We start from the raw sequence: 27,148 nt of genomic DNA, 5'->3' as shown, positions 1-27,148 counted from the left end.
ATTTTCTTCTGTGACCCACTATAATAACCCAAGGAAATGTTCTACAACAAACATTTTGGCAAAACATGGGTTAGAGGTTTTGGAATGGGCCGATTTTTGGTGATAATGATTTCTTATAAAAAATGGACGGTCCACGATTTTTCAACTTGTAAACATGGGGCTAGAAGTTTTGGAATGGGCTGATTTTTGATGAAGATGATTTCCTCACCGTAGAGATCATCCTCACCAAAAATCAGAGAGAAGATTATCCTCACCAAAAATGAGAGAGAAGATCATCCTCACCAAAAATCAGCCCATTTCAAAACCTCTAACCCATGTTTTGAAAAATGTTTTGCCAAAATGTTTGTTGCTAAACGGGACCCAATAACCCATATCAAAGATTGAGGGTGTGTCATGTCATGGAGACATTTATATCTAATCGTTAAAATGTAGGAGTTCATTGTCCATTTCAAACACTTGATTTGAGTTAGAAAAAAAAGTTATTTTTCTTTCAAATCTGATCTAAACCAAGAATCTAGCTTGATTGTATTGTTAGATTTCTTCAATGTGATTATCTTTGTAGTGTAGAACAAGAGCTATAGAGAGTTACAAGAGAGACTCGCTACAGAAGATCCACTCCCCTCATTGAGTGGAGAAAATACCTATCACAACTCGCATGAAATCAAATTTGGCATCCCGTGACTTGTCTTTGCTCACACAATTGAACGGTCTAGATGGAACAATCAGTGGGCGTAATGCACACTTAGTGCGATCAAGGATACAAGAGCTTCATGTATGCTCAAAATTTAAAATTTAGGGTAAATTACTGAAAGAGGGTAAAATATTTTCATATTTACAAAAGAAATATCTATTTTTTTTAAAAAAATACCAAAAACTAATTAATCCCAAACATTCCAGCATTTTAGATTTTTAATAATTTGTTGGACTGTCTAACCTTTTAAATGGAAAATAAATTGTTAGGCAGTCTAGCGTTTTAACCATTTAGAGGGTATTTTTGAAAAATTAATGTATTTTAACACATTAAAACACTGGACAATCAATGTATGTTAACCTGAAAAATTTATGATAAAAGTGCTGATATTCTAATTAGAAAGTCTTTAGTGGGTTAACAGATGGAAGACATGGTACGGACATAGAATCATAGATTTATTTTCTTGAGATTTATACATACAAATCTTTTATGAGGATTTGCATTTATATGTCCCCAAAAAAATATAATTTTTTTAATATTAAAATATTTAACCCTCATTTAGTAATTTCCCCCTAAAATCTACTTGTCTAAATAACGTTCAACTCTAATTCGCGCCATTTCTTTTTCTTGCAAAAGATATTTATAACAATGTCTTCTCTCTCAAACCATTACACTTCATTATTAAAACTCTGCTGCGAAGCCAAAAACCATAGCCAAGCAAAGAAGCTCCATTGCCTTATAATCAAAACCTTGAGACACCCAGATACCTTTCTATCCAACAATCTCATCAGCGTTTACTACAAATTCTATAATTTAACTTATGCGCGCCGAACGTTCGATCAAATTCCTCATCCTAATCTTTTCTCATGGAACACCATCCTCTCCGCTTATTCCAAATCTGGCAAGCTTCATAAAATGCAAGAAATCTTTGACCAAATGCCTAATCGGGATGGCGTTTCTTGGAATTCTGTTATCTCAGGATATGCAAATTATGGGTCGGGACACGATTCAGTGAAAGTGTATAAATTGATGTTGAAAGATGGTCCGGCAAATTTGAGTCGGATTACATTCTCGACGATGCTGATTTTATCATCAAGTCAGTCTTCTATTGCTTTGGGTAGGCAGATTCACGGACAAATATTTAAGTTTGGGTTTGAATCCTATGTTTTTGTTGGTAGTCCTTTGGTGGACATGTATTCGAAGGGTGGACTAATTTACGATGCAAAGCAAGTTTTCGAGGAAATGTCGGAGCGGAATTTGGTTGTGTACAATACCATGATCACTGGGTTGTTAAGGTGTGGAATGATTGAAGATTCAAAGCATTTATTCCGTGAAATGCCGGAAAGAGATTCAATTTCGTGGACAACCATGGTTACGGGTCTTACTCAAAATGGGTTGGAGAGAGAAGCTGTCGATGTGTTTAGGGATATGCGATCAGAAGGTTTGAATATTGATCAGTTTACCTTTGGAAGTGTGTTGACGGCTTGTTCTGGTCTTTTGGCATTGGAACAAGGCAAGCAAATCCACGCTTATGTAATTAGGACTGATTATAAAGATAATGTCTTTGTGGGTAGTGCCCTTGTCGACATGTATTCGAAATCTGGTATCACAAAATATGCAGAAATTGTTTTCAAGCGAATGGCCCGAAGGAATATTGTGTCCTGGACAGCAATGCTTGTGGGTTATGGTCAGAACGGGTTTAGTGAAGAAGCTGTGAGGATTTTCTGTGAGATGCAAAGAAATGGGGTTGTGCCTGATGATTTTACTCTCGGCAGTGTCATTAGTTCCTGTGCTAATCTAGCAAGCTTAGAAGAGGGTGCACAGTTTCATGCTCAGGCCATAGTTTCGGGTTTGGTTTCATTTATTACTGTGTCCAATGCACTTATTACCTTGTATGGTAAATGTGGAAGCATTGAAGACTCTCACTTGTTGTTCGATGAAATACGTATCAAGGATGAAGTTTCTTGGACAGCATTGGTTTCGGGGTATGCACAGTTTGGAAAAGCTGATGAGGCAATTTTCCTGTTTGAAAGAATGCTGGCTAATGGTTTGAAACCCGATGGAGTTACATGCATTGGGGTTCTTTCAGCTTGCAGTAGAGCAGGACTGGTGGAGAAAGGTTATCAATATTTCAACTCCATGGTAAAAGAGCATGGAATTACTCCTATTCTTGATCACTACACTTGCATGATAGATCTTCTCAGTCGTGCAGGAAGGTTAGGTGAAGCAAAAAAATTTATAAAGAAAATGCCTTGTAACCCTGACGCAATTGGATGGTCGACCTTGCTTAGTTCGTGTAGACTTCATGGTAACATGGAAATTGGGAAATGGGCAGCTGATTCTCTAATACAATTAGAGCCACAGAACCCTGCAAGCTATGTCTTGCTGTCAAGCATCTATGCTGCTAGTGGGAGATGGGATGAGGTTGCTTGTTTAAGAAAAGGTATGAGAGAGAAGGGAGTGAGGAAAGAGCCTGGTTATAGTTGGATCAAGTATAAGAACAAGGTCCACATATTCTCGGCTGATGACCGATCGAACCCTTTTTTGGTTGAGATATATGCTGAGCTATATAAGTTAAATGCTAAAATGATAGATGAAGGATATGTTGCTGATATGAGTTCTGTTCTCCATGATGTAGAGGAGTCAGAGAAGATAAAAATGCTTAACCACCATAGCGAGAAGCTCGCAATTGCTTTTGGGTTGATTTTCATAACTCCTGGTTTGCCTATACGAGTTGTTAAGAATCTCAGGGTCTGTGGGGATTGTCATAATGCAACTAAGTTCATTTCAAAGATCGTCCAACGAGAGATACTTGTAAGAGATGCTGTTCGATTCCATCTGTTTAGAGATGGAACCTGTTCATGTGGAGACTTCTGGTGAACAGGTTCATCTTGACAGTGGTCAAGGCTACCATTGAAGACATAAAAGAAACCTCAGTATATAGCCTTAAAGCCAGGAATTTGCATCACCATAGAGTTCTGCTTGTTTGTTTATTATAAGTCGGATTTCTGCTAATAGCATTGAGATCCATTTTGCTTGTGAAACAATTGGACATGGGTTTGCTATTGTTTCTTTCTTAGGGGACAGAGACCCTTGATGGAACTCTCTTTAAAGTCTAGGGTCCAAATAGCAATCCACAATTTAGAACCTCAAATGGAATCTAGTAAGAGCAGATAAATATTTAAGGCTTCTAAAGGACATTGGAGGAAAAAAAAAAGGATAGTAAGATCTAAAATCCTCTTATTACAAATCAGAGTCACCCAAGCCAATTCTTGATTAATATAAGTTTCAGTAACTAAACTTTACTGGACTTGAAAGAAACAATGGATTCTGAAAGGAACAGGCAAAGAATGAACTGAAACCAAGTTCAGCTTTCACGCGATTTTTCGATGGACTCCAGTTGACTTCACTGCTGTTTTTGCACAAAGATAAAAGAAAGGTTAGCTTATGGAGGACTACAAAGAGGAGACTTTCATCAATGCAGAAGCCAACAAAAAGTACCTGTAACATTGTACAAATCTCAATGACTTCAGAAAGCGGTGCCCAGTCACCAAAATTCCTCTCAATGAACTGGTAAGCGATTCCACTCTTTCCGCTACCAAGTATATACAGTCCCCCCTTGATTTCACCCTCCCCCTTGAAATTTTGCTCCACTCCCATCGCTTTGGCACGCTTGTAATTTGCTCTAGCTCGGGGATTGAAAACAAAACCCGTTATGAACTTGTCCTTGAGCAGCTTCCCACCTCCAAGAGCTTTGAAGAAATCCATTGCCCGGTCTAGGACTACAACACCACCCCAGTAGCGCGGCCAAAAATCTTTCACCTAAAGCCATTAAAACAGATGACTCAAACCAAGAGGAGTTCATTGAAAGAACAAGAACTTGAGGCAAAGTTTGAAAAGTACCTCAGAATCTATTTGTTCATGAAGGACTGCGATTAGCTGAATTCCCAAGCATCAAATATCGGTTTCCTTGAATAGAGCTGGTGAGCTTCAGCTCTACACATGATACACCTGTATCTCATTTATGTGAGAAAATCACATCAGTAATAAATTTTTTTCAGAAACTTCATTTTATTTCAGTCAGAACATTTGATTAGGATTCATATCTTAGTAACATGAATTCCAACACCAAACAATGCTGTTTAATGACAGATTCGGAGAAAATTGTGTTTGATCCAATTTTATTACATTTTTTAAATTTCAAAATTAGTCTCTTTTGTAGTTCAATTTTATTGATCTAGCAGTTCAATTTCGTCCTTGTATGCCTGTTCTACAAAAAAGAACTGCTCGATTCAGCAGTGTTTGATTCGCAACGATAGCAACTCCACTTGGGATTTGGGGTTTAGGAGAAGCTTTAATGATTGGGAGTTAACAGATGTGATATCTTTCCTTGATCTTTTGCATTCGTGTCCTCTCAATGACAGTGAACAAGACAGATGGGAATGATCGAAGGCTAAAGACTTGAGATTTTCTGTCAGCTCATTTTTTAAGTGCCTCAACCCTTTTGTCGAGCAATCCCCCTTGAGATCTATCATTTGGTCAAAATTCGTTCCAGCTAAAATATCCTTTTTTGTTTGGTTGGCTTCCCTTGGGAAGATTCTTACATTGGACAATTTGATTGCTCAAGGGTGGATCACTCCAAATTGTTGCCCTCTTTGCATGAAAGATGGGGAGTCTGTCGACCACCTATTAATTCATTGCACATTCTCTCATCAAATTTGGTCAATATTCCTTAGTCTTTTCCGTATTCATTGGGTCCTTCCTTGTAAGTATTCCCTGTTATTAGAAGGGTGGGCCAGTAATGTCTTTTCTTCCAAGAAAAGATTTCTGTGGGCTATTCTTCCCTCGGCTATAGCTTGGGGGGTGTGGAACGAGAGAAATAACAGGGTGTTTAACAATAGAATGAGAAGCTCTCACGGCATATTCTTGGAGATCTTGGGCTTATTATATCTTTGGGTGAAGCAGAACATCGATTTCAAGGGGATCACTTTTGATGATTTTGTTTTTAGATGGAAATCTTTATGTAGTCTTTGATGCTTTGTTCTCTTTTTAGCTTATTACTCTCTTAGAGGCTTCCTCAGCCTCTTTGTACTTATTTTTCCTTCATTTAATATATTACACTTATCAAAAAAAAATTAGTCTCTTTTTTCACATTCCTAGTTCACTGCATAGTTTGATTTGTTTTCTTCTTTTTTAGTTTAGAAAAATTATGTTTTATCTTTCCTAGGCCTAAAACTCTATATACTATTAGTCATAGAATTTCAGTACAACAACAACAAAGCATTATCACCAAGATTTGTGGTCGGCTAAATATATCCCATTCCTCCGTTCCATTGTGTTGAATGCCAATTCTGTTATCGAGAGTGAGTTTTAGAATTCCAGTCCCCTAAGTAGTGTCAGTGTGTAACACCTTCCCAATTTATAATTAGATTTCTAGACCTTTTTTTGCCAAATTATTACTTTTCACTCTTTGCTTTCTCATATACTATAGATCGTAAACATCTCTATTATATTAACAGTTTGCCCCAAATTATTATTTTATACTTTTTTTGATTTCTCATATACTATAGAGTATAGATTGTAAACATCTTAATTATTATTAATGGTTTGCTTGGGGCAAGCCTAAACCTGTGCTTAGCAGACAAAGAAAGAAAAAGGAAGACAAATAAAAAAGAAAAACTCTGAAAGAGGCAAAGTGCATATATCAAAGATCAAAATTTACCCTGGACGTCGAATGCAGAGCAGTACAGCTGGTCTATCGCGCCATAACTCTGAAGCCTTCATTGGAGGTGTCTTTGTTTTCACCAAGCGCTCCATCCCAATCTTGTACTCCGGAGTTAGTTTCTGTACCGAGATGTTCTCAATAGCCGAGTAAGGAGAAACATCATCAATGATAGGAGGAGGTTGTATGCAACCACATGCTCTAGGATCTGCAGGTTCTGCAGCAATAACACCCTTAAAGACGTGTCCATCTTTGATCTTAATGTCCGAAATAGAATTCTTGAGTGAAACATTAGAATTCATGCGGCTTGTCGTAGGGGTTCTTGCTACACTTTGTATCTTTTTGGAGTTCACAGAGAGAAGCTCACTTCCACCAACACTTGTGCTCATAGAACGTGATGCGGTTCTTTTCCTTGCAGGGAGAACATAGGAGGGGGGCAGTGGATCTGCACATGCACTTGTTCTGTCGGTGAAACGGGCAATGTGGCCTCTCTTCATACCAAATTGAGAAGAAAGATCCGGAGTGCTTATGTTTAGAAATTCAGGCAGAGACTTCCCCGTGGCCTCTAGTTTATCTCCATATTGCATCAGGGCACGGTCATGAAGGTATGACCTTATTTCCAGTGCCTCCTAAAGTAAATTAAATAGGCAGCAAGATGATATGATCAGTCTTGGTATTTCTAATTGGTGGAGAACTTAGAACACTTTTCAGAAATATTGATCATCATCATGAATTATATTTGTGATTATCTTGGATTCTCAAATCTTTCATTATACAGGCAAAAACCACCGAAAAAAACACCACTTTACTCACTAGCTTTTCCAAAGATCCCAATTAAAATGGAATTTGCAAAGAAGAAACTCTTGAACACAAGAAAAATAGAAACCCAAGGATGCTGATGGGGGGATTCTATAACTACCTTGGATATATTTGTTTCTGATCTTTTTTAGTGCTACCAATTTTAGCTATAAGAAGCTGAAAGCGAGAACTATTTCTACACGAATACTTCGAAAACTCAGGATACTGGAAAAGATATATGAAGCTTCAGATTGACAACTCGGAGTGACTTTTTTGGTCCTCGAGACAAAATGTCATAGAAGAAATATTAAAACCTAGCTGAGGCATAATTATATAAGAAGTTAGAATAACTGAAACCAACTGATTAGTGAAGACTGTGATCTTTAAGCATTCAAATTAAGAATAAGTATTGGCATAAATCAACTTTATGATTCAGAAACGATTCCACACACACACACACAAAAAAGAAGCAGGGAAGAACAAAAAATAACGAGTAATCATTCTTACGAGTTTTCTCTAGGAAGTAGAAAATGAAAATCATTTCACCTAAATAACTTCACTATAAAAGCTCTATATCCATTAGAAGATTCTAGATTTTTTAGATAAGGCTTTGATGATGATGATGATGATGATCAATTGATGTAAGTAATAGTAAACCAACCTTTTGTCGTTGGGTCATGTTAATTGCATCCATATCATCTGAATTCATCATCTTCAATGTTGGTACATCATCCCAACCTTCTTCCAACAGCTTTGGAACCAGTTCTTTCAGAACTCCACTCCCCACAAACTCCTCTATCAGAAAGGATGCCATTTTTTTTTAAAGATTCAGACAGTTGAATCCAACAACATATGATATAGGGTCCGAAGCCTAACTGCAAATTTAAATCCTTGATAAACAAGCAGGCCGGCTGGTTTATGTTTCAAGCAAGCAGGGAATAAGATCTAAATGTCTCAGAAAGATGCCATATCCTATGTAAAGTAGTTTTTTATTTTTATTTTTCGACGCTGTCAATGATGTAATAGTTGGTTTCGTCTCATCTCCATGTTGAAAATTCAATCCTAATTTCAAGCTAATCTTTATATTACACGAAAGATACTAAAATCGATAGAAATACCAATCAGTTTCTCTTATATTATGTAATGAAATTATAAGCTTTGAATCCTGAAAATCAAGCCAGTTTTAAATGTTTAAGAGGAAAGTCATTCAATATTTAGTTATATTAGGCTAACTGTGAAAAAGTCAAAAATATACAAAGCTAATTTAACTTGTTTTTCATAAACTCTGAAAAGCAAACTTTTTTTTTTTTTAATGCAGGACAGAGGCATAACAAAGTGAAATGGTGGTTCAGTGTGCCTAGCCGAAGATATGTGTGAGATTATGGTCCCGACGTCCTCACCTTGTTTTATAAAAAGGGTTGCAACACAGTTTTAACAATAATGCACTTCTCCTGTCGTGTTGTTTGTTTGTTTGTTTAATTTTTCCCCAAAATGAGTTGGGGAGAAAAAAGCTTGATGTGCAATTTCTGCTTTTTAGGCTTATTAACCTTAGAGCTGTGCTGGAGTAACCTCAAGCGGGAACCTCATATCACACTTCTTGACGTGAAAGTGGATAGGAACCATAGATGCTTTTCACTCGAATCTCAATGAAAAGCATCTATGGTTCCCATGCACTTTCACGTCAAGAAGTGCGATATGAGGTTCCAGCCTGAGGTCACTTCAGCATTATTCTTAACCTTATAGGGATCTTTTGGTGGACCTATACACAAACAACCAACTTGTGAGTTCTAATTATTAGATTTGAGAAATTTTCCCTACTTAGTCATTTATTTGATCATTTTATGCTACTCAAATCAAAATGCCTTTATATTGTTAGTCAAATTATTATTATTATCATTTTGGGTCTTAATGGCATGATAGTCGACCTAATTGAGTGTCACAATGAATTTTCAGGGGAACGACTTCGAACCTTTATTGTCGTGTCGGTCTTTGCACCTTTCACATACTTTTTTATTGTTTGAGGAGCTTGCAACAAGAAAACTATTATTGAGGTTGTGTTTATGAAAGTTTGATTAATTAAATAAAATTCAGCCTTGTAACAATAAAAAATAAATTTAAAGACAAAATCCAAATTCAGTTGTTTTCTTTTATGGGTTTGTTGAACTAGAAAGGAAAAAACTGAAAAAAACAAAGATTGGTGATACAAGACAACAACAATTAGAAGCAAAGGATTAAAAAACTATCAAACAAAGAAGAGACGGTGGAAAGAAGCTAACAAGGTTGAAAGAAAACAGGTTTTGTTGAGTGAAAGGGAATTGTTAGATTTAAAAAATAGAAATTAGAGGAGGGTTTATTAAAAAATTCGTTTATAGGTGTATTGGAAGTCTTGGGTCTCTATTGCCGTCCTAAAAGGTTTGAAAATAGAGGAAACTTGTGCTTTTTAAACTAGGAAAATGCCCATTTGCCGTCCTGGAACCTGATCAAAGATGGGTCCACAGTGTCATCAACCACGATCATCCAATCGGCATCCGATTGGGTATTGAAGTCAACCAACAATATTAATTTGGGGTCCAAACCATCCCATCAGATGGGTAGAATTATCCGATTTTAATTGGTATATTGATGAGCACTTTGACACAAGTAACACGTCTTAAGATCCATGTGGTATTCCCGAACATATTGATAGTCAATCTCAACATGCTAGTGGGAGATTGTTTTAAAGAGTAGGGTGTTGGGAAAAGCCTCACATTCTTTCACTATATGTGATTTAAAATGGAAAAAAAAAATTACATACTGTGTGATTTGTGGAGCCTAATAGTACTGATCAACAAGGAGGTACTGTAAATTAAGCCAGCCTTCACGTCGGTCGAGATTGAGAGAAATAGTGTAAGGCTGTAATCTGATAGGTTTCTTGGGGTATTTATATTTCTCATTTTCAAATGAAAGGATGTAATTTGTAATTATGAGTTTTCTCTTCATAGTGGAATCGGTGTGATCCGTGGATGTACTTCAATTTTGAGGGAATCATGTAAAATCTATATGTTTCTTTGTATGATTATATCTTCTCTTATTTTTTGTTTTTAGATTAATTTTCTTTTTTCAATTGCACCTGTTTTCTTAACATAAACAACAATCAAGTAATATAATAAACAAAGCATTCAATTATGAGATCAAAATTTACATGAAAAACCCTTTAAAGTGAAAGAAAATATCATAGGATTGAAGTCCAAATAATCTTCCACTATATATATAATAATGGGTTACAAATAATTTTCTCAACTAGAGAATATAATCATCAAAAGATACAATAATCTTGGATTACAAAGTAAATGTTTCACTAACAAGATGAAATCCAATCAACAAGAATACAAAATTATTAGAATTGTGATTAGAAATATCTCTAAAAAAATCTTTTTCGAACACCCCCCTCTTCTCAAAATCAGACTTTTCTCTCATTCTTCTTGGTTGAATGTTGCTGTTGAGAATATTCTTCTTGAAAAAAAAATTCAAAAGAACCCTCTCCCCTAAAAAAATAGTGTGGCTACACTGACTTCGTTGGACACTGTATTTAACATCGTACTGAGGTGGCAGTGCATAGATAATCATAGATCTCATTCCTCGAGAGACAATTGAACAAAATTATGATTCACCATACACTGCCATGTCAGCATAGTATTGAATGCAATGTCCAACTAAGTCAGTACAGCATTTTTCAAAAATAAAAGATAAAAAATTGCTTGTATGTGGGAGAGACAAGAGGGTGAGTGAGAGCATAATGAATTCTCCTCGACTAACACCACTTACACAAGAGACAACCATTTTGTCTTTGTCAATGCTTGTGGGATCAACCACATAATGAGAAGGGATACCCAACACAGTGTTGACAGCCAACCATGTGTTATTATCTAGTGATAAAGAGCAAGAGCACAAGTACAAAAGATCATAATAATGTCACACAAAAGTTACCGACTTCAAAGTTAAGTGAATTTGCCGTAGAGACTTCTAAGATCGATAGTAAGCATCTGCGTCCAATGGAGATACTATGTGTTAAAACAATGTTAAAACATATATGTTAAAACATATCTGGGGCGGATATATGTAAAAACATATGTTAAAACAATGGTTTTTCAAAATATGAGTTAGATATTTTGGATTGAGCTGATTTTTTTGTGAGGATGGTCTTTATGAAGAGAAGATCATCCTCACAAAAAATCAGCTCAATCTGAAACTCGTAAATCCAACAAAAGTTATTTACAAATTATTGGTAAAAAACCAACAGTTCACATTCAAAATCACTTTTGATGGGATTAGAAATTTCAGATTGGACTGATATGTTTTTAAGATGATCTTCTCATTATAAAGATCATCCTCAGCTCAATTCAAAACCTCTAACCTATATTTTAAAATTTTATTATTATTACATCATTTTTCATATGTCCCATGATCCCTCCCCTATATATATATATATGTCACTTTTGGGACAAACAAGATATCAAGTTTGGCATAGGAATGGTACATCCACTTAAACTAGATCAACGATTGTCCGACCATCTAATCCAACATCTAAAAATACTCTCTTGCAAAATGCAAGATTAGGTTTACCACTTCGACAGTAAGTCAACGTTGTTTTTTTTGATGATTTAATTGTGAAATTTTGATTTAGTAATTTAAGTATTTAAAAAGTATTTTGAAAAAAAATTAAAAATAAAATTTTTACCAAAATCATAAAAAATGTAATGTTGACTTACGATCAACGGGGTAAGCCTAATCTTGCATTTACAAAGGGGTAAACCTCACTAATTTTATAGGGGATGTTTCTAAAATACCCTATTTAAGTCACTATCGTCGGAGAAAACTTGTAAGTTGAGGAAATAGAATTTTTTTTTTTCACCATTGAAGAAAAGCTTAAAACTAGGAGCATTGGTGAAATATGTGAGTAACCTCTACGCCAAGGAAATAAATTAGGTTGTCAAGATCATTCACATCGAACATAGTTCCAAGTCTTTATCTTTACTATTATAATGAGAGAAGCAGAGTAGAAATACCAAAGTTTGGAAGACCTATAATGCTCTCACATTTTTTTAAACCTTATCATTATCTAGGTCATTTTCATCAAAATAAATGAACTTAAAGTCCCACGATTTGTAAAATCACGCTAATTAGTTTTCAAAAGTTACTAAAAAAAAGGAAAAATCCTATCATCATGCTATCTTCAAAATTCCCTTATTTAATGTTTTAAATTATAAACTTTCTCAAATCTCAATTGTTAATTTTTAAAATTACAAAATATATTTTTATTAGATTATTTTCAAAATCACCTCACTTAATATTTTAAATTACAAAAAAAAGACCTTATAATATATTAACGATGAAGTATGATTAAATTATCTATTTATTTTTGAAATAATTTTTTAAAGTAATTATAAATAAATTAAAATCATATATAAATCCTAAATTTTGTAATACATGTCTGTTTGCTAATCTACTAATAAGAGAAGAGCGATTGAGAAAGTCATTCCAAGGTAACATTGTAATAATTTATATTACCGTTGCAACCCCACTCTGTACCACATGTGAAGTGCCAAACTCCCAAGAATTGCATTTCCTAGACCCTCTCCCCCAACTTATGTACCATGGAAGTTGCAACTCACATCTAAAAGGATCACAGTAATCTTCTGCCCCCCAACACTTGCTATCACATGGTTTATTGATGGTATTTTCGAATGTGGCCGTTGCTAATACATTTAACGACATATCTAATAGCGACAGCCGACGACAGCCAACCTAGCCATCGTGTAAAGTAAAGTGTGTTAACACTCACACCTTACCAATAACTTATAGCAAACTGGCACCTCCTAGTACGTTGCTTCTTACCTACCACAAAAAAAAAAAAAAAAAAAAAAAAAAAAAAAAAAAAAGAAACAGAAAGAATCATTCAACCCTTCGTGTTCTTATGGAGTCCAACTTTGAAAAGGCCAACCCACTTCTAAATTTTGAAGGAACCCTCCTCGTTGCAAAACACGTGATAATCTATATTTATTTTACATCTCTACATTTTCGTCAATATTTAAAATACCTCTCTAAAAATGCCACGTGTGATTCAAAGAAGAGGATTCCTTCAAATTTTTGAAATGGGATGGTCGTTTCAAGGTTTTTTTTTTTTTTTTTCCATTCTTATGATGGCATGAGACCACTAATTAAGAAAGAAAATTAATTTAATCAAATAATCAAAACTGCTTTTTTTCTCCCCATCAAATCTCTGTCCTTTCCTTATGGCCTCTTTTGAGACACTAATTCAATTGATCTAATACTACTTTTAATCAACTAATGGCCATCAAATATGTCCTTTTCCTAAAAAGTTAGTCTAGTAACATGAGTAAAATTTTCCCCACACCACATAAATCATGTGGTGCAGATTCACTTATGGCTCATTATTTTATCTCATGGGGTAAGCTTTGATAAATTAATGTTTATTAAAATGCTAATGAGAGACATACACCTATTTATTAATTAATTACATGGTCAAGATTATGTCCATGACACATCAGCCACTATAAACGTGTCATCCCCATGGCCACGTTTTATAAAATATAATATGAATAAAAATTATGTAAATGAATTTATTATTAGCCAGCATTAATCTATCTTTGTCCTTAACCAGGTGTAACTAAGTTGTGGGATGAATGAAACAGCCAATGACATACATGGGTGTTAAATTGCATCTGGAGTTGGAAAGTGGGTACACGTCAGCCCATGATGAAGGTTTTGATTTCAAAACTCTTAAATTTTTTTTTTTTTTTAATTTGGGGACTTTTTATATCCAAAGTTATTTTGCTATGGTCAAGCTTATTCCTTTATTGTAAACGGTTTCAACGAATAAAGTCCCTTTATTCAAGGGGTTGGTCAACGGTCATTTTGAATCGATAAGCGATTGATGTCCGTATGTTATAAATTTCATATCTAATATGAACATTAATTCCTCAAGAGCCACCCGCAAGAGTTCACTCTCACTTATCTGGTGTGTGAGATGTTTGAGTATTGCATATGCGTTAGGACTAATCTTTGGATAAGACCATGATCGTATAGACTTGGCAAAGTCTATACGATGTTGTTATCCGCTGTTTATAAGAATGCATGCTCGGCTATAAAATAAAAGTAAAATTTATTTAATAACTTTCTCTATAGTATTTTAATGATCCTGACCATAATGGACCCTTTCCATTTTGGCTGCCACTAATAATGTGGTCTCCAAAATTTTGTTTCCACACTTACCCTCTTTCTTGGATGTTTCTGATGTTCTGTTATCACCCTTAATTTTCAAGAAAACTACAAAACGTCTATCCTAATGGGCGGGTCGCACGCAGGAAGAGTTACATAGGTAGGGGATGGATCACCACCACATCATCATGATAACCATCGTTACCATCATTGTCATCATCATCTCATCACTGTCCTTATATTCATCTTAACATCATATCCAATTGTAGTAAATGATATTTGATGGGGCTTCAATTTGGTTAATTAAGATAAATTCATAAAAATTATGTTAAAAAGAATCTAAGAATATACAACTAATGTTTTTGAATTTCTTACCAAAATCAATTACCTTCAATCTTGTTAAAGATCTTATGTTGTTCTTGAGATTTAAATGTAGAATAAAATAAAATGAGGGTGAAGGGTGAAAATATTAATATGCTATGCTCTTTCGACTAATTCATTAGTTCGTCAATTTAATTTACGAGTTTTTTTTTTTTTCACTTTGGCGGCCCCCACATACCAACCACCCTAGCACACGTTAGGCATTTAAATGTAGCCATTTAAGTGGAGGGGCATATAAGATTTAATTTGCGAGTCTATTATTTGAAGGAAGTTATGATTTAAAAAAGGAGTCAAGATAATATGACTCACCAGGTGGCATACTCAAATGACTCCATGACGTGATAAGTTTTGGTACCGTAGATCTATATGCCTTGGGATACACTTTTTATATAGGGAAGTGCAATCACATATCCCAAGGCATATATATTTATGGTACCTGAACTTATCCACGTCATAGAGTCATTTGAGTATACTACTTGGCAAGTCATATTATTAGCACTTGAAAAAAAAATTCGAAGGACTTTGTGACCATCTTATAAATTTTACATGATTTTAACCCAATAATCATAGCTATGCCAATCGTTCAAAATCAACTATATCTCAAGAACCTATCACGTTATAGGTTTAAGTAAAATTAGGGGGCACTAATCTTGTTGAGCCATTGAGATCAAAACTTGATTTGATAACGAATTTGACGGAGTGAATCATTCCCCTTATTTCCACACGTATCGAGTTGATCTGCGTTTCATGATTTCTAGATTCATCATCTTCTCTCTCTCTCTAGTTTTAAAATTGGTAAGACATGTAATTATTGACGGTTGAAAAAATCAATTTGCAAGAGATATTGTCTCCAATGTATTGGTCGTCTTCTTTATAAGGGCGCCAATATTTCTTTTATAGATAAGAGTAGATGATCTAAAATTCTTCTCTTACTAGAATTCATTTCATCAAGGCTTCCTAACAAGACTTAAAGATGATGTATATTTATATTTCCAACGAATCGGGTTTCCTTAATTATTGACATTATATTATTTAGGAGTTCAATTTAATTAAAATGATTAAAAACATATAGGTCACATGGCCCATAACCAAGGCCGACTCAAGCATAAGGCAAGTTAGGTGGTTGCTTAAGGCCTCGCTCAAGATTAAGGTCCCAAAACAATTCGTAATAAATCATTTTTTAGACTCTTCCATGTTGAGAGTTGAAGACTTAAAAAAAAAAAAAAAATTACTCCCTACAAAATCTGGAAGTTTCCAAAAAGATAAAAAAACAAAGTCTTTCCAAATATAGAAAGTGGAATGTGCAAACACACATGCATACTATCAAAGGGCTTATTTGTAACGTAAAATATTAAATAAACGATTTTTGAAGATTGCATTGTAAAAAAAATAATTTTTTTTTTAGTAATTTTGAAAGCTAACCAACTGTATGATGCAATTTTTTGGTTTTTGATCAAAATGTCCTTATTATATTAAGTTTAGAAAAGCAATTTTCTTATTAAGAAATGTTGTTGGCATTCACTCGGATCATCACAATGGCAATCCAACACCATAGCCTTCTAACTTTCATGAAAAAACTCAGATTACAAAAAGAAAAAAAAAATGTTTTTAACTTCATCCAAGGTGTTGAAAATGGATGATTATGGAACTCCCAAATTTAAAAATAAAATTCAAAGGTGAAAAATAATATTTTATTTTTTTTTAATTTTCTTTTTTAAAATTATTAAAAAAAATTCCTCTACATTCTATGGCAATTGATCATGTTTTTGGATGTCACAATGTTATAAATGTAAAAGTGGGGATTCGACCTACTTTTACTCCAAAATTATTAAAAACATTTATAATGAAAAATCTTCTACGTTTTGCACATGCCTCCTTGACCTCAATCTTTGTACAAAGACCTAAATATCCTTGTACTCAATTTCAAGTCAAAGTCCCTGATTTTTCTTCCCAAAACCTATTGTCTTAAAGCTCTTTAATCAAACATTTGTAGTTATATATTAAAGACGAGTTGCATTTGAGTCATATTTTTTTATTAATTATTAAAGAGGTTGAGGTTAACGGAGGCGTATCATCAATTTCAAATCATTGGGACATCTCTAATATTCATCAAAACATGGGAACATGCCATGTTGGAAGTCCACACCACGGAATTGAAAAAAAAAAAAAAGTAAATTAAGATCCATATTCGCATCTCAAAAAAGAAGAAGTGTAGATTTTAAATAAATTTTACTATCATTATATAAAAAGTTAATTAATATTATTTATATAATATATCAAAGATTAAAAAAAGGCCCTTATCTCAAACTTTCACCTTAAGCCTCAACTTCTATCAAGACGGCCCTGGCCATTTATCTATGGTGGTCTAACATGTATACGAGACGTTAAAGATAAACACATTTTGGGTAATCTTATTAGTTCATATCTTTTTTTTTTTTCTTCTTAAAGTGCAATTCATGGATAATCTTTGTCTCCCATTCTCCAATTTAAATTCCATTAGCTTAAGACTCTAATTTTCATCATTTATAAACTCTATTGAGGGCTAATCAACTTCAAAAGTTCAATCGAATGCTTTTTAAAGAGTTCAACTTAAAAAATTCAATTATGAGGTCAAGAGTTAATTAAATATAAATAATTTCTTGTTCTTATTCTAAGAAATATGCAATTATGGGAGGGTATTATAATATATAATAATGTACATTGAGAAGCACAAAATCATATTTTTAGATTTGATCAAATCCTAAGAGATTAGGATTAGATCTAATCTTCCATCAAATAGGATCTTCACCATTTTTTTTGAAAAAACTTCTTATCGGATTTGTAATAAATAATCGTATCTGATTCTTCCAATAAGGTAAGATCCAAGCTTGATTGTGGAAACGGTAAAAAAACTAGTTCGCCCCGATTGAGTAATCGGGTCAAACAACCATCAAAATATTTAATAGAAGGGTAATTTTGTCATAATTTGTCCACTAGTATAAATATCAGGTAGTCGACATGTGATTTTCCTCACCCATACATACCAACCGCATCTCTGCTTCTTCTCCTAAAGACGTAAATCTCACAGTTGACGTTTAAATTTCAACCTTTTCTTGCTAGGGTTACAACCGAGTAGAGGTCAAACCCTGATTCGAGACGCTATTGTCTAGAATCAACGCTGTAAATCTCCTAATTGATCTCCAAATCTCGTTTTACAGTCGAGAACAAAGAGAATTATTGATAAACGACGAATTTGAGGTCTTTTCAGGACTCGAAAGGTGGGATTTCTGTCTAATCAGCGATAAGAACTGTGGATGACTTGAACGATACGTGAACCTTTTCCATCTCTTTATAGATTGCAGGGGAAGAAAAAGTTTTAGGGGAAGAATTGAAGAAAAATTTCTTCCTTTTCGTGGGTTTGGTTTCCAATTCTAGGGTTTGTGGGTCTTTTTAGGTTAAAAGTGTTGCAATTTAACGATCATTTGGTCCCTTGTTTTGGAGCATTTGATTTTTATTACAATTATTGCTATTATTATTGTCATTTGGGATTGATAAAGCATTGATTTGGAACCAGTTTGCTAAGATCTATCTCGTTTGATGATTAGAAATTTAGGGCGTTTAGTTCGAGTTTCTTCTTAAATCTTAATATTCAAGTCCTAGAAGGCCAATTTGTTAACCGATTCAGACAAATTCTAGGCCCATCTTTGCCCTAGCTGAAGTTTAGGAGTCGAGCTCTTGCTTCTACCAACTTTCAATTACGAGTTGGATCACTTGGAATCTGGTTCTTCTTTCATAATCTTAACGCTCAAAGCTAAGTTTGAGTGCAAGATCCTTCCTTTCTTGATAATTCAGATCTTTCAACTCTGAAGTTAGCTTCAAGTTTCTGTACATTTAAAATTCTTAAAATTCATTCTTGGGTTTTAGGCTTAAACCATTAAAAGATGACTATCAAAAGTATTACACCGGTGAAGGAGAAGAGTTCCCGAAAGAATAAACAGATTGTTGATGAGAAAGCCCCGCTGTTACCAAATAAGCGAGATGAGAATGTTGGGTTTGACGAGTTTAATGGAGCTTCCTTTGCTGGGGCGGTGTTTAACCTATCAACGACTGTTGTTGGTGCTGGAATTATGGCTTTGCCTGCAACGATCAAGGTTTTAGGGCTTGGCCTTGGAATCGTTATGATCATCTTCATGGCGTTCCTAACCGAGGCTTCGATTGAGATGTTGCTCAGGTTTAGCAGGGCTGGGAAAACTGTTTCTTATGGAGGAGTTATGGGAGATGCCTTTGGAAAGATTGGAAGGATGTTATTGCAGCTCTGTGTTGTTATCAACAACGTCGGCGTGCTCATCGTGTACATGATTATCATTGGTATATTCTGATCTAACCATCTGTTTTATCTTCAATTCTTCTGCAGCTTAGCTTCAACTATGTTTCATTTTGTTGTTTTTAGAATTTAGGTAGGCCATAGATTTATGCCTTGCAATACTTGTTTTTCCTATAGTTTTTAAATCACTCAAGACTATCCATTGATTTGTTTCACTTATGTGATAAGGTGATGTGCTTTCTGGAACATCTTCAAGTGGAGTCCACCACTCTGGTATTTTGGAAGGATGGTTTGGTGTACACTGGTGGAATGGGCGTTTCTTTGTGCTACTTGTCACAACTCTTGCTATATTCGCTCCATTGGCAAGCTTTAAGCGTGTTGGTAAGTGTAACCCATGTTAATTGTGTGATATTTTGGTAGAAGCATGGAACATTTAGATTCATTCTTTTTGTTTCTTTTCCAATCTTTGTAATTTCCCCCTCATACCAACTGTTGCTGGATGATTTACTGAGTTTATATGTGATATGTACCCTATATCTGATCTCAGTGAAATATATTCGATTGTAATTATAAATTTGGATGCTGTGGTGCATTTAACTTGGTTAGAACCTTTAAGCCTGTTCATTCGCATGAATGGGCTGCTAGAAACTTAAGAGACTATTTTTTACTCTCTTTAAGGTTTTTGCTAGATTTCTTAACTGGGTCTTTTATTTAAGATGCTTTCCATAGCTATAATGTGATTTTCTGATGCAGAGGATTTCATGCTTTTGCAGATTCATTGAAATACACATCTGCCTTATCAGTTGCTCTGGCGGTTGTGTTTGTTGTTATTACTGCGGGAATTACTATTGTCAAATTGATAAATGGAAGCATAGCAATGCCCAGATTGCTTCCCAACGTTACAGATATGACAGCAATCTGGAACCTCTTTACGGTGGTCCCTGTTCTTGTCACAGCATACATTTGCCACTATAATGGTATGCATTGATGAAAAATTACTATCATCTCATTACTATGAACACAGTTTCATGCAGTGATTATCATCTTTGGAACACTGTACCATTTTTATGAAAGTAGTTTCACCATAGGGTTTTTTTTGTTTTTTGGTCTTTATGTGAGAATTGGCGAACAAGGATTTTTAGCTTCCTAACTTTCAAAGTATTTTGTAATTTTAATCGTTCCAAGGAGACCAGGATACATTTGTGATATCCAAAGTTGATGAAGGATGCCTTAGAAATCCTCATGAAACTTGGAAGTTCATGTTCTTAAAAAGTACATGGACCCCCTAAATTTGGCTAGATTGGTTGTTTCATCTGTTGCATGCTCAAAGGCTAATCAGAAGAAAATTAAGGGAATTTGTGGATGAATGTTCTGATTTTGAAAGGTTCCACTTCCGTTTCTTTTCAGCTTGGCAATTTGCTCTTAATCATAGGCACTTCCCTCCTTTTTTTTTTTCAAATTGAAATATGGAGGAAAAAATTGCTCTTTCTGACAATTTCCTACAACTTTTTGCAGTGCACACAATAGATAATGAGCTTGAAGATTCCTCCCAGATCCAGATGATTGTGCGAACCTCACTTGGACTATGCTCAACCGTGTACATAATGACTAGCTTCTTTGGCTTCCTCCTATTTGGTGATTCAACACTCGATGATGTGCTTGCGAACTTTGACACTGACCTCGGGATCCCATACAGCTCATTGCTTAATGATGCCGTTCGTGTTAGCTATGCCCTCCACTTAATGCTTGTCTTCCCCATCGTCTTCTTTGCACTGCGACTTAACTTGGATGGCCTTGCCTTTCCATCGGCAAGGTCTTTGTCTTCGGATAACCGGAGGTTTGCTTTGATCAGCATTGGTCTCATTTCTATCGTCTTCCTTGGTGCAAATTTCATACCCAGCATCTGGGATGCTTTCCAGTTCACTGGTGCAACTGCTGCAGTGTGCATTGGATTCATTTTTCCTGCTGCCATTACTCTCAGGTGAGTTTCCCTACTTTGTGTTTGTAGTTTGTAGGAAGGGTTTGGGACTGCAATGATTTATTTTCAGAAAACTCTACACTTGGCAATGGTACACTGAAAATGCTTGTTTGAATATGTGATGCCTACAAATGATTTCCTAGCTTGTGATTTCTGTGAGAGAAAATTAAGGTTTCAATCGAACAAGATTACCAATTGTACATATCGATCAAAAAAAGATTATCAATTGTACATGTAGTACATGTGAGGCACATCAATAACATTCTCACTGTTTGTCTGATTGATGACCAAAGTTTCCCTTTTTACTAATAGATGTTTTCTATGTAAAAAGAGTTTTTTAGGTGAAAGTAATTGAAAATTTATTAAAAGCCAAACGGGTAGTTTCAGTGACTATATTTCACGGTATGCATCATTTGTGGCCATAAGGTACTATAAAAAACTTTTGTATTGATCTGATTATAATTTTCAAATTAGAATATTTAATATGGTTGTCGTAAATATCTCAATGCAACCTTTCTAATGGTCTATTCTTATTGCAAACCAACTAATGGATTGTTAGTTATGAATTTCGGAAAAAAAAAAAAAAAAACAAATATACTTTGTTTGTGCATGCAATTGATTCTTGCCATCACAGAGTTACTGATCTAATTGAAAACAGGCTTGCTGATATAAAAAAAAATGGACGATTATAAATGTGGCTTCCATAAATTTCAAAACTTCCCTAGATAATAGATATCATTGGCTTAATATTTATTTTAGGTAAATGTCAGAGGCAATGTTTATATGGAGGTTTACTCTAGTGGTTATGATTAATGCATTACTACTATGCCTTTAGTAGGTTGTAAGTCCATCTGTTGCAACTTGCTTTAGGTTTATTTTCGTAGCCTACATGTTTATAAGGCCATCCTTTGCCCTAGTTGTCATGGATAGGAATCTGTGTGCATGCATGAAGGTGGATGGATATGTTGTTGCTATTATTTTCAAATTTAGCCTCATGTTTGGAATTTCTGAATGCATTTAAATTGTTGGCACTTGAAGAAAAGCTAGTCTTTGCATATCTATTAAATAAAGCTTCGATAATTACTGTGCTAAATCCACTTCTTTATTTGCTTACTTGGTTGTTTCAGGGATCCTCACGGCATTGCAACAAAGAAGGACAAGATCTTATCTGTTTTTATGATTGTTCTTGCTGTGGTGTCGAACATGGTGGCCATATACAGTGATGCATATGCCATATTCAAGAAGAATCCCTCCCCTCGTGAATAGTTATCTTGGTATTATTCATCATTAGTTGAGGAAAACAGAAGATAATCTTTAAAGATCTAAATGGCAGGACTGTATTTTGAATTCCAATAGAAAATCAAGAGTTTTCTTGGATGGTTTGCTACATTCAATAAGAGGAACACCCGATTCAAATATACAGTTGAGTTGATCTGCCAAGTGTGAAAAATAGTAGTATTTGTAGATTCTCTATGCCCTACTTCTATGGGGCAATATTGTACTGTCGTGTGTTTGATTTAGAACAGTATGGTGTGGATTTGGATGAAGTTATAAAAATAGAGATAAAATGTCTGTTTATATCTGAATGTGCTTTCTCTCAAAATATTCTCTCTTAAATCAAATACATCATTGTGAATGAGACAAAAGCAGCATTATACATTTTTATGCGTCATTCTTGTATATTTTGATTCTACCCACACACACACACACACGCACACGCACATTTGTATGTTTATTTTGTAATAATGTAAAATCTGTGCAATACATTTTCTAAGTTCATTGATTTCATAATTGAAACATGGTTAACATGCCTCAGCTTACCATACTACATATCAGTAGTGTAAATAATACATGCTGATGTTCCAATGATCCACCCAGTGATCCTTTCTTCAGCTGCTGAAGTTGAGTTGGGATACCACAACAAAACCTTCTCTACAACATTTTCCTGACCAAAGACCTCGTTTTCCATTAACTTTAATTTGTGTCTTTGTATTTGGTGTCTTTGTAGTTAGCCATAGAGTTATTGATATACGGCAAGAATATGAGAATATACAATGTGATATTTACTTTAAGAAGTCTATAATAAAAAAAAAGCAAGAATGGGAAAAAGTGCATGTTGAGTTGAGACGAGTTGAATTTTATGTTGAAATAATTACCGACTTTGAACATTAGAATGTAATAATCATTTTACCTCATTTAATATAAGGGTAAATTTTTAAATAATTACAAAAGTTTTTAATATTTTTGAAATAGTACTAATATTGATAAAATCATAACGAAATGTTGACAATTTGATAATATTATATCATTATTACTTAGTAATTATGTCAACCATCTAATACTTATGATATTTTTAAAATTTTTGATAATAATTTAAGAATTTATCCTTATAATATAAATATTGAGACAAAAATAAAAGTAAAATCTCAAATATTTGTGACTTATAACACACACACACATATATACATATATATATATATATATATATATATATATATATATATATATATATATATATATAAAACTATTTCAGCTATGTACAAGAAATCTGAATAAAACTATTTCATTGAGAGTCCAAAGTTTAATATCAAGTGTTTCACCATTTTCCCAATGAATAAAAGCAATTAAATTTCTAAGAATTTTAACAACTGAAAACTAATAAAAGAGAAAGAGAAAATGAAAGAAAAACATATATTTTTTTTCCCCATTCGAGATGAGGGCTTGTGAGATGAAAAGTACCACGTGGAGATAAGATAGATTCAATTCCTTAATTGCCACATATTAAAAGCATGCCCATACAAGAAAGTTTGTTTGATGTGTCTGCACAAGTTTGTCTTCTAAAATAAAAATGTACTTCATACTCTCACCTTGCAAAAGAAACACTTTACACACGGCTTGATGCTGACGAGTTCCTAAACCAAAGCTTTTCTTCTATAAAGTATAACATCATCATCATCAACCTTATACAATCATATTTATTCTTGAGTCGGTCCATGATACATACGTGCTATAAAATAATTTTAATGATGATTCATGGATGATTATTCCATAAATTTTAATAAAATATTTATAGAGATTTGAAAAATGTATAAATCCATTAGTCAGGCGTAAGTAATTAATGATCAAAAGAAAGCGAATTTAAGACCCATCCGCACTAGAACTAGTGATGTCATTTAAACTAGACTTACCGATGGCAAAACCAAAATTTTATGTGTTTGGTAAAGTCTGTAGGTGTCGACACGATTTACTTTGAGGTCATGGGTTTAAAGTCTTTTATGTTTAGATTAATCCACCACATGGTCGTAAAACCATTCATGATATATGGCATTTGATGTCGTAATTGAAGAGAGGGAGCATCGAGATTCACACAACACGTGAAAAACAATCTGATGATATTAACCTTGTGATGATATATTTATAGTAATGGTAAAGGGATCATATTATCATTTTATGGTAGATCGATTTACAAATATTAATAACCTGATGATCATATACAAAGATTGAATATTCAAAGAAAGGAATATGATTCATTCAGTTGACCCCAAATATTCTATATAAAATTGTGATGATTATAAATCATGATATCTTGACTCGTTGCATAATACCTAGAGAAAGGAATCTATGGAAATACGTACGATCATTCATTTTATGAATTTTCGGAGTTAATCACATTGCATTAAGAGATTTTTGTGTTAAGACACAATGGATATACCGCCTCCCGCCAAAACAAAGACACTACAACATTTTTGATCTACATTGGCGGAAAAATCCGTCGTTACAGGGTACCTTTTCCATTGGTAAAAGTTATTACGGTGAATGAGCAGCGGAACTGAGATTCGAGGTTGTTGCCTCAATCACTAAATGTAGCAGCGAATAATTTGTTCTGTTGTTATAATACTTTAGCGGTACTTATTAATATCCGTTGCAACAAGTCATTTTTTAACAAATAGAATATAATACATATAGCGGCACATATTAATATCCGTTGCAATATGTTATTTAAAATATATATATATACAGATAACAATGTATATTAATATCCATTGCAATAAGTCATTTTAAAAAAAAGTTTGGGAGATTGATGCATGGGATCCGATGCTTTAAAAATCGGACCAAACAAGTAGTTCGATCAGATCCTGCACATGTTTACAATAAAATCAGTCCCATTCAAATGACATCAAGGTTTTCAATAAATTAAGTTGTTCAACTGTTGAGTTGAGTGAATCACAGATTTTTGTGAACCTCCTAAAGTAAATTTTTTTTAAATTTTAGCTTCAAAGATAAGATTTTGATGGGATCACACTAAAAGCGGAGAAATTGACTTCGTTAAAGTTGTTGCATCACATGGAATGGAAGAATCAATTCAAAGTGATCAATATGAAGTACTTAGATGGTTTATAAAAATTATCAGAATCAAAGTTGGATGACAGTCCCCTTAAAATTTCAACTAATCTATCATAGAAAACCATATTCAAAGCAGCCCAAAGATGTCTCAACCTCATTACCATTTAAGGAACAACCAATTAAGAGTCCGTCATTTCTCTAACTCATCCACTCCCCAAGCATTCCACACAAGCGCATGTGTATTTGAAAAATGTGCACGAAACAAGACTTCAACCATTCAATTTTTGAAGGATGGATACAACCTTTCTAGATAAATGACTGCAAAGACTTTTCTAAGTTGGATAAAGAAGGAAATTTTTATCGAGCACGATACAATTAATTCTCCTACTATCACAATCCGTCCACCTCAATCAAAATCGAAAGTAGAGGATATAGTGTTTATATGCCTTGGTGGATTCTATATATTTTGTGCATGGTTAGGTTTATTAACCAAATAATGATAAAATGTCATTAATAATATTTCGTATGGCAAATATAATCTATCTTATTAAACTTGGAAATTATTCCTAAATCGAAATATAAAGATTATAGGTAATTCCATTAATTGGTATGATAATATAAGCTCTTTTATTAAATTTAGGCGATTTTCTTGGTGCAAAAGATGTAAATAATTCTTCATCAGCAATGCAATAATATTTGAATTCAAAAATCTATATGCACACTCGAAGGTCATTGTGAAGAACCTAAACCGATTCTCCAAAAGTCCTAGGCATCTTGGAATGCAACAAATTTAACTCCTCAACCACTTAAGCACGTGACAAACTACCACACTTTGCAATCAACGTCCATGATGGTTTTCACTTTGGGCCGGACGCTTCTCATAGATTTTCTCAGGTTTACTTGTAGTTAATCCTCAGGCCTCGAGGCACTTCTCGAGGGTTTTCTTAGGCTTTTTCTCATATCCCGTAACCCTCCCAAGTAGACTTTTCTATAACTTGAATTTGAGACATGGAACAACGTGAAAAAAGCTTATATTTGACGGTCTAAGGCCATTGAATTTCATAAAATTTGACGGACCAAAGTGTCAAAATTTTCGTTGTCAAATTATTGTTTTCGACGGACTGAAACCGTTAAATTAATGAAGGATGAGAGAAATTTGATAGCTCTAAGCCGTTGAATTGGGGATTATAAAAATTTTCAACAGCCATGGGCCGTCAAAATTAACATTATAAAATTTGTGAGTTTTGGCCCATCAAATTTTCTTGTCAAAAATTTCAGTTTTCACATAGTATGGGTGGCTCTACACCACATGTTAAGAACCTAAACCAATACTCCAAAAGCCCTAAACCCCATTGGAACGCTTCAAATTTAAGTACTTAACCACTTAGCAATGTAACCATCATGACCATCTTCAAAATCTCAAAAATATGAGGGGGAAAAAATTCTATTTCAACATTAATTCTCAATAAAAAGAAGAAGAAGAAGATGATTATGCGTAAGTAGAGGTAGGGAAGTTGGGAATTTGCATCAATACTCAAGGTTTTATCTTTTAAGATGTTGTAAGAGATATACAGTAATTTATAGGGGGGGACAAAGAGATGGGATGTGAGATGTTTCTCCCTAATCCTTGTCTCCATGGTTGTACAAAAGAGGTCCCATGATTCAAAATGAAAGCTATCCCACGCGCAAAGGAAAGAAGAAGGAAAAAGTGTG

At 34.2% G+C, this 27,148-nt stretch overlaps 3 protein-coding genes across 5 annotated transcripts; 2 read left to right on the top strand and 1 right to left on the bottom strand.

The window, feature by feature from the left end:
* Positions 1 to 1,132: 1,132 nt before the first annotated feature.
* LOC147399271 (pentatricopeptide (PPR) repeat-containing protein) lies at positions 1,133 to 3,733 on the top strand. Its single transcript, XM_086448763.1, has one exon. It carries the CDS (start codon positions 1,340 to 1,342, stop codon positions 3,569 to 3,571), a length of 2,232 nt encoding a protein of 743 aa, XP_086304889.1. The 5' UTR covers positions 1,133 to 1,339; the 3' UTR covers positions 3,572 to 3,733.
* A 138-nt stretch (positions 3,734 to 3,871) lies between these two features.
* Positions 3,872 to 8,382, bottom strand: LOC147399270 (uncharacterized). Of its 3 annotated transcripts, none has more exons than XR_015180114.1 (5): positions 7,873 to 8,382; positions 6,414 to 7,042; positions 4,595 to 4,702; positions 4,193 to 4,513; positions 3,872 to 4,103 (listed from the first exon to the last, which is right to left on the bottom strand). XR_015180114.1 is itself a non-coding variant. In XM_086448765.1 (4 exons), the coding sequence occupies exons 1-3, from the start codon at positions 8,023 to 8,025 to the stop codon at positions 4,627 to 4,629; spliced, it is 858 nt and encodes a 285-aa protein (XP_086304891.1). In that variant the 5' UTR covers positions 8,026 to 8,382; the 3' UTR covers positions 3,872 to 4,513; positions 4,595 to 4,626. The 3 variants fall into 3 exon arrangements, 1 of the variants encoding a protein (XP_086304891.1); XR_015180115.1 differs by having other exon boundaries at positions 3,872 to 4,100; XM_086448765.1 differs by having other exon boundaries at positions 3,872 to 4,513.
* A 9,440-nt stretch (positions 8,383 to 17,822) lies between these two features.
* On the top strand, positions 17,823 to 22,677 carry LOC147399269 (amino acid transporter AVT6A-like). The gene is made up of 5 exons (XM_086448762.1): positions 17,823 to 19,157; positions 19,342 to 19,494; positions 19,887 to 20,090; positions 20,629 to 21,094; positions 22,219 to 22,677. Exons 1-5 carry the CDS (start codon positions 18,731 to 18,733, stop codon positions 22,355 to 22,357), a joined length of 1,389 nt encoding a protein of 462 aa, XP_086304888.1. The 5' UTR covers positions 17,823 to 18,730; the 3' UTR covers positions 22,358 to 22,677.
* Positions 22,678 to 27,148: the final 4,471 nt, after the last annotated feature.

Source organism: Akebia trifoliata, chromosome 7 (assembly GCF_017979445.1).
Source record: "Akebia trifoliata isolate Shusen 1 chromosome 7, ASM1797944v1, whole genome shotgun sequence".
NCBI lineage: Eukaryota > Viridiplantae > Streptophyta > Magnoliopsida > Ranunculales > Lardizabalaceae > Akebia > Akebia trifoliata.
Note: the sequence above shows the minus strand (reverse complement) of the source record. Positions and strands in the feature narration are given on the sequence as shown.